We start from the raw sequence: 7,957 nt of genomic DNA on the forward strand, positions 1-7,957 counted from the left end.
TTCTTAATCCAGTCTATAATTGATGGTAGAATGTCTAAAATTTTAATGTCTGCCCCCATCAATTGTTGGCAAGGCTGTGGAGGAACTGGACTCATACACTGCCAGTGGGAATATAAAACTCTACGTACAGTTTGAAAAACAATTTGACCGTTTCTTAAAAAGTTAGACAAATACTTACCATGACCCAGCTATTTCACTATTAGGTATTTACTCAAGAGGAAAGAAAGCTTGTCTATACAAGTATCTGTACATGAGTGTTCATGGAAGCTTTATTTGTAATAGCCCAAACATGAAAACAAATCAAATATCAATTAATGTGTTTGGATAAATGTTGATGGGTGCTGACGAGTTAATGGGTGCGGCACATCAACATGGCACAAGTATACATATGTAACAAACCTGCACGTTATGCACATGTACCCTAGAACTTAAAGTATAATAATAATAAAAAAAAATTGTGGACTATCCGTACAGTGGAAGGAAGGAAAGAAGGAGGGGAAGTGGGAAGAGAGGGAGGGAAGGATGGAGGGAGAAAGAGAAGAGGCAAAGATAATGAGAGAGAAAGTAAAAAGGAAAGAAAGGGAAAGATAAAAAGAAGGAAAATTTTAAGAAATCCTAAAGGTTTCTTATGAAAGCCTGAGGTTTGGGAAACACTATCCTTATTTAAGGTGTGTACTGAAAACTGTACTACTTACTATACAAAAATGCTGTAGAAAGAAGAATTGGAATAATCCTCTCTCAATTCCTGACAGCTGAATATCAGAATGCATCTGGTAACTGATACAAAAACGCCACACACATACTGCCTACACAGATAGTGTCTATAGAATAATGGTTCCTATACAGCGATCCTCAAAATGAAAGGCAGTTATTTTTTCATATGTGTCACAACAGATTAATTCAACAACTATTCAGTGACTCCTACCATGTTTTAGGCATTATTTTGGATTCTGCTTTTTGTAATGACCTATCATGTTCCTTGCCCTCAAGAATCTCACATTCTGTTTGGGAAGGCAGTCACACAACCTGAGAAGCTCAATAAAAGTCTGTATCTGATGAATTTGATGGCATCTGCAGTATAGTGTATTGATGTGAAAATGGAACACAGGAGAGAAGAAAGTGAAATTGACTGGAAATGAGTGGTCATGGAAAAAACAGAACACCGGGAGAGTGGGCTCTTTGTGTGTGTGTGAACATGCTCATTTGAACTTCACAATTCCACTGACTTCTTAGCTCATGTCCTCGATTTTGCCAGTATAAGACCAAATGATATTGAACCCTTTTACCTATAAAATAAAATAATGTAATTAGCTGGCTTCTATTAATCTAACAAGGCATTTATTCAACAAATATTTCTTGAGGGCCTATTTAGCATCAATAACACTGTGTTTGGGAAGTCTTCAGTGACATGTCCAATGCAGGTCCACTGTGAAGCCAAATCTGAGACTGAGGGAGTAACAGAAGATGCCAGTGCCAGTTACACTATGAAGTTAAGATATCGGGAAAACACTGGCTCTTGATGATTCTGAAAAAAGGATAAAAGGCCACGCCCTGAGTGAAGAAAATTTAAGTAGGGAAATATCTTGGGTTTACACACTTCTTACATATTATTTCCAACACATATTTTGTAAATTAGTTGTTATTCTTTATTAAGCATGTAGCTTATACTATTACCATTAAGCCAAGAAATACTTCTTTCCACCTACCAAGGCCTAGGGCCCCTAGGTTCTGGGGACAGAGGGAAAATCCAGGCTCTATCCAAGTCATCAAAGTTCTCATAGTCTAGTGGGAAGATGGTTATACAGAAATATAATTTCCAAAATTGTGTAATGAGGGCATTGGCAAGGGTAAGAACAAGAGGCTCTGGGAACACAGAGGAAGGACCCTAAACAACAGCCAGAAGGATGGGTAGACAGGATTAGCCTAGGCTCCTCTCAGAGGTTGTTAGTATGAAGTAGATACTATTATCCCCAATTTGCAGGTGTGGAAACTGAGGATCAGAGAGATGATGAACCTTACTTAAGGTCACACAGCAAGGCAGAGGTGGGGCAAATTTCAAGCCTAGGCTTGTCCAACCCCAGTGTCTCATGCAGTTTGCATTACCCTAAGCTCACTCTTATGATAATGTCATCTGTTTTTATTACCAGCCACCAGCTATACTTCCTGGCGCTCTGTTTGCTAGAAAATTTTTTTTTTAAGTACTAAAAACAGTTTTAGGATCAGCTGTATAATTTGTGAAGTCCAGTGAAAAATGAAAATGTGGGACAACTGGTTCAAAAATCATTAAGCAATTAAGATGGCAACAACACATCATTAAAACAAGCAGGGGCCTGCGCAACTGCACAGGTCACGTGCCTATAAAACCAGCCCTGTTCAGTATAGTAGCTGATTGTGGCAACTTCCAGGGAAAGGCAGCTGAAGGATTTTCGGGTATTTCCGTGTTCCCCACAGAGGAAACCTGCGGTGAAAGCTGTGCTCAGCTGTGAGGAGTGCAGGGTTCTGAAATGGGCCTTTCAGCCCCATCTCTTTCGCAGTTCACAGCTGTTTCTGGGGATTGGACACCACTTAGACATGGAGACACATAGGGAAGCTACAGACAGGGCACACAAATTCCTAGGAAAGGCCTGTAATGTTGCTGTTACGTTCTAAACCTGCTCCTGCTTCTAGGTAGATAAGCCTTTCCTACACAATCAATTATAACCTCCAGCTATGAATATTTTCATGAGTGAAATGAGTTAATGTGGTTGGGCTAGAATTTTTCACCTTCCATATGAAGTTTAGGTTGATAGAGTAAATGTACACAATACAAAACCAACACCATTTCTCATAATAAATAGCAGATGAATATGCCCAAACCATTACCTTCACACTTGGCAAAACTCTAGTACTCTGTGCAGGGGCACATCATGCAATTTACTTCACAGAAGAAGTTAATAACCTCGCAAGAGGGCCATGACAGAGTCCACAGTTCAATGTGTCTTTCCTTCATATTATATTTTATGTAACCTCTGTTCCTCAATGTCTTCATCTATAAAATGGGCTCAATATGAACATCTACTTCCTAAGGTTGTTCTGTGAATTAAATGAGTTAGTGTATGTATAAACGTTAAAACAGTACTTAACACACACAAGCATACTATGATTTTTACCTGTTATATCATGCATGCCAGGTATTGTATAAAGGCAACTTGCAGTCAATGTTAATCCTTGATGTATTCCATTCATTCGTTAAAATGAATATTTTAAACAAGTTAAGATACAAATAATGCTGGGAGGAAAACTACTGTTCTCAGAAGCATTCGTGTAACTCCTGCATTTGTTAAATTCCTAGAGTTTTTACCTCCGAGGCTCAATCCTTGGGTTTTTTTTTTTTTTTTTTTTTTTTTTTTACATTTTTGCACAGTGGCCTCTGGTATTGGTGAAAATGTTGCTCAATAGCTTGTGGAAATGCCTTCCTATTTTGAAGTACTAAGTACAATAAAGAATGTCCCTTCCCATTTCTGAAACAGCCAGTTTGATTTTGAAAGTATTGGTGTTTAGGAAAGACTAGTAAAATGTTAAGGGGCTGTCAGAAATATCTGGACACATGATCATAATCCTAATCAGAATAAGAACCATCTCTACTGGGCACTTATGATGTGCAAGACACTGTTGGAAGCACTTAATATGCACCATCCATTTTAATCCTTACAATAATCTTGGATGCGTGCACTCTTACTGTGCCCAATTGACAAATGCAGAAGCTTTGGATCCCAGGTTAACTAACTTGCACTGGGTCACACAGTGATTCAATAGGAACACCAGAATTCAGAACCAGGAATTCTGACTCTGGAGCCAAACTCTTATTAGCTATGAGATTTTGAAAATCACAAAATTGCTCTGAGCCTCAATTTCCACATTTGTGAAATGGGAATAAATGCAGGCCCTCCAATACTGGGAGGTTGTGACTTGCTGCATTGAAACTGTCTACTTCTTGTCTTAGTCTTTGGATATCCAGAATTACTCAAGAAAAAGAAATATAACAAAGTCAGAGCTTTTAAAATATGTGTTCTTTCCTTAGGAAGGACCCTGAGAATAGGGCCTTGCGGGCCCTAGAAACAGCCTTGAAGAATGAGGGTACCTGAAACACTTCCTGTAAAAGTGGCAGGATGTTGGGACCTGCTGGGCGCATAGGTCCCACCTGTCCCTGTGGACTCTTAGATTTGTGGTGTGAATAAAGTATGGGCAGGGCCTGAACAGGACCCTCCGAATTGTGACTAGGGCCCTTTTTTGGTCAGGTTTATGCCTGTACTGTTCACATAACAGAATAGCAAAGGAGAGGAGAAATATGAGAAAAGAGGGAAAGGGAGTTTCTTTTGCTGGTTTGCTTTATATTTTTTCACCCTGTTCTTTTAATGTGGTCTCTCCTATTATGTTTCTACAGCTTAATTTTTTCAAAAAACAGCTGAGTTTAATTACAAAAATAGTTATGTGGTCAATGTGGAACTTGTCGACTATAGAGGACCATATCACCAGTTATTAAAAAAAAACAGATATACACCTTGTTCACAGGATGGCATATGCCCATGTAGTTCTCTCCAAACGTCTACACACACACACCCTCACGTATCTGCTCAAACTCAGTTACAATTATTTTTGTTACAGTATCGATTAACACGCATTTTCACTGAATGGCTGACCATTTTCCCATCAATAATTAGCCCTGAATCACCCTCCCACATTCTTCCCACCCCCAAAGACCTCAGGAGCCCGTTCCCCACACATAAACATTTTTTTATACTTTAGAATCTGAGATGTTCCCCTCTCAAGCTTCTGACTCCTGCTGTTCTCCATTTCCTGATTCCGGATCTTCCTCCCAGCTTCCCTACTCCCATCTGGGTTATCGTCCCCCTCCCTCTCACCCCAAACTTCATCATGCCCTCTCCTTTCCTGACCCTGGATGTCTTCATCACCCCTCCTTTTCTCTAGCCACCTGGGTTAAATCTTGCCCCCTTTTCTTGCCCAAGTTGCAAATCATCTCTGCTAAGAGGGTATATAGAACCTAAGTGGGAACTTCCTGCACAGAACTCCATTTCGGCCAGTGGGAATAAATTATTGCTAGGACAGTATTTTATTTCTTCTCTCGTCCAAAGAGTCAGGTAGTATGTTAATTTTCTTTAACCCTCCAAATATGATATCGGATTAACGATTTTTCGAACCGCAATAAAAAAAAACACACCTCTACATTTTAAAAACAAAACAACCAACTTATTTTGCTAATTAAAACATTTCATAACAGAAAAGCAACTTGGAAAACAGAAATCTCAGCTCAAGGGCAAAGGCAAACTTTTGAGGAAGAGGGTGGCCCAGAATCAAGGGCCAGCAGCAGGTAAGTGCTAGGTGGTGGAGTCATGGGGAGGAGAGGTTTCAAAACTACTCAGAATGTTGGTTAATGGCTGGAACTTTGGGAGACCTCGCAGGTAACTACAGGGCAAGCGGCCCATTCACAAAGTGGGTAGATGTTGATTCCTTCTGTGGGTCTCAGAGGATGCTCATAGAGGGTCACGGCTCAGGCGGTGTTGCAGGGTGAACTGTGCTATTTCTGCCTGCTCTTCTGGAGGGACAGGGCTCAGAGCATAAAACTCAGGCATCAAGGCACGCCTAAGGCTATCAGGGCTAGGAGTGGAGATAGATCTCAGGCCCAGAAACTCAGGGGAAGGGGAAGAGGGGCTTAGGCCAGGAGACCTACTCGGGGAGCAGGAGGAGGAGTTGGAAGCATAGGAGGAGGAGCTCTCATCCCACTGCTGAGGGATGGGAAGGAAGAACCTCCCAGGGGGTGAGGGTGAGGAGGCACGCATACGGACTGCATGCCAAACAGGCGGGGAAGCACGGCTTGGGACCTCAGGATCAGGAGAGCCTGATCGGCTCTGAAAGGCAAGCCTTCGTAAGCCAGCCCCACTGGAAGGATTCTCATCAGCTGGCCCAGACAGAGAGCGGCGGCTGAGAAGGGCTGAACTTCGCTGGGTGGAAGGGCTCCGGAGGCCAGTGCCTGGCGTCGTGCTGGTGCTGCGATGAGCGGGATCTGACCTTGCTGTGCGGCCGCGAAGGGCAGGGCCTGGCGCAGATGTGTGGCCTCGGCGGGCAGGGCCTGGCGCAGAATCACGGTCTCGGCGGGCAGGGCCTGGCGCAGATGCACGGTCTCGACGGGCAGGGCCTGGCACAGATGCACGGTCTCGATGGGCACGGCCTGGCGCAGATGCACGGCCTCGGCGAGCAGGGCCTGGCACAGATTCAGGGCTCAGGCGAGCAGCGTCTAGATGAGTGGCGCGGTGTAGAAAAGCAGGGCCTGGCTGGGCGGTGCAGCATTGGATTACAGGGCCTGGACCAGATGCACGTCTGCGGAGAGCAGACTCTGCCAGGGTGATGCGGCTTTGGCTAGCAGGCCTTGCCTCAGATGCGTGGCTTAGGAGTGCAGGGCCTGGCTGGGTTGCCTGACTCGACGTAGAAGCCCCGGAACCGGGATGGCTGCTGGGCCGGAACCCTGGAGAAGACGGCGGCAAAGGCCCAGGAAACAGACGCCCCCCTGGGGGCTTCTGAGTCGGGGCAGCCTGGTTGCGGCAGGGCTGCTTCCTACGACGGCTGTTCTGGGGATTCTTGGTCTGGGCCAGGTGCTCGTCGGCGTGGCCAGTGGCCTTCTGGGGTCCCAGAGCGGCCTGGCTGCCCCCCTCGGGCACCACACACCCAAAGACTTCGTGAGGACTGCGACAGTCCCGGAGGTCAGAATGCCTCTCCCTCCGCACAGCAGCTATGATTGGGAGCCCCGAGGCCTCATCGGTGATGAAAATGGCGGCGGAGGTGGCGGCTGCAGTGGAAGAACCGGCTGTGCTGCTGCTCAGAGCGGCGCCGCCCAAGGGAGATGCTTGGCCGGAGACTGTGGGGACGGAAGCAGCAGGATCTTGATTCTCGGTCCCGCAGGCATCCCCGGAGGCAAGGGCGGCTTTGTTGTTAAACCCTCCCTGCACCTTTTCCTGCTGGTGCTTCTGCTCCTTCTCCATGTCTGACTGGGTCGCCATAACGCCAGATTCACCCTCAGAGAGCTAGGAGCGCAGCTGCTACTGCTGCCTGAGGAGAGCGCGAGCTGGTAGAGCAAGAAGGTGGGCGGAGCTCGGCCAGTCCTCGACTCTGATTGGCGAGCTGGATGTCAGATGACGCCTCTCTTCCCGGGAGCCGTCCAATCCGGAACCGTGCAACCCAGAGCCAGACACCTGTGGTCAACCGGCAGCGTGTGCTCCAGCCTTCTGGGGTCAACCCTGGCCGGTGGGTCAGTAGTGTGAATCTCCTCTCCTCACACAGGGCCCCTAAGACACATGTTTGTGTATGTCCACCCCTAAGACACGTGTGTGTGTTCTACATGAACGATTTGAGTCACCCCAAATCGTGGCTGAGGCTTAAGTGGTCATTTGAAAGAAATGCCACACTGGCCGGCAGATTATATCTCCTAGCCAGGTGTCCCTCCTTGCACCCGGTCAGGAAAATGAACCCAGGCACGATGCCCGAGGGGACCACCCTGGAACTCCTCCAGGCATCTAGATGACCCCATGTGGGGTCTGGTGGGTTTCAGGGTTGTACAGAGGCCTGAAGGTGAGAAGAGGGATGAGGCCCACACCGTCTTGGCTCTGGATGTTCAGCACTGCTGCTTCCCTCAGGTCCCACACACCAGAGGGGGATTTAGAACTTTCCAGTCAGATGCTTCTCCCTGCCTTTTCCCCCAAGGCACAGTTTGGGATTGCTTAAGGGTGACACCGTCCTTAAATATTTGTATGGGCTGCATAGTAATCCGCTGATGAACATATATTAATTTATTTAGCATGGTCTCTAGCTCCTATTAATATAAATATTCTGTAATGTACAGACTTGAAGTTTAATATTTGGCCACTCATTTTTAGTCATTATTTATTACAAAAGGTGTCATGTTCAG

General features: G+C 45.8%; 1 protein-coding gene across 1 annotated transcript; it reads right to left on the reverse strand.

Moving 5' to 3' along the window:
• Positions 1–5,231: 5,231 nt before the first annotated feature.
• Positions 5,232–7,149, reverse strand: LOC105514971 (chromosome unknown open reading frame, human CXorf67). The gene is given in 2 exon segments (XM_011946634.1): positions 5,232–5,579; positions 5,582–7,149. Coding segments are annotated over 2 exon segments (1,509 nt in total). The 5' UTR covers positions 7,053–7,149; the 3' UTR covers positions 5,232–5,541.
• Between the last annotated feature and the right edge of the window lie 808 nt (positions 7,150–7,957).

Source organism: Colobus angolensis, unplaced genomic scaffold (assembly GCF_000951035.1).
Source record: "Colobus angolensis palliatus isolate OR3802 unplaced genomic scaffold, Cang.pa_1.0 Scaffold252, whole genome shotgun sequence".
Lineage (NCBI taxonomy): Eukaryota > Metazoa > Chordata > Mammalia > Primates > Cercopithecidae > Colobus > Colobus angolensis.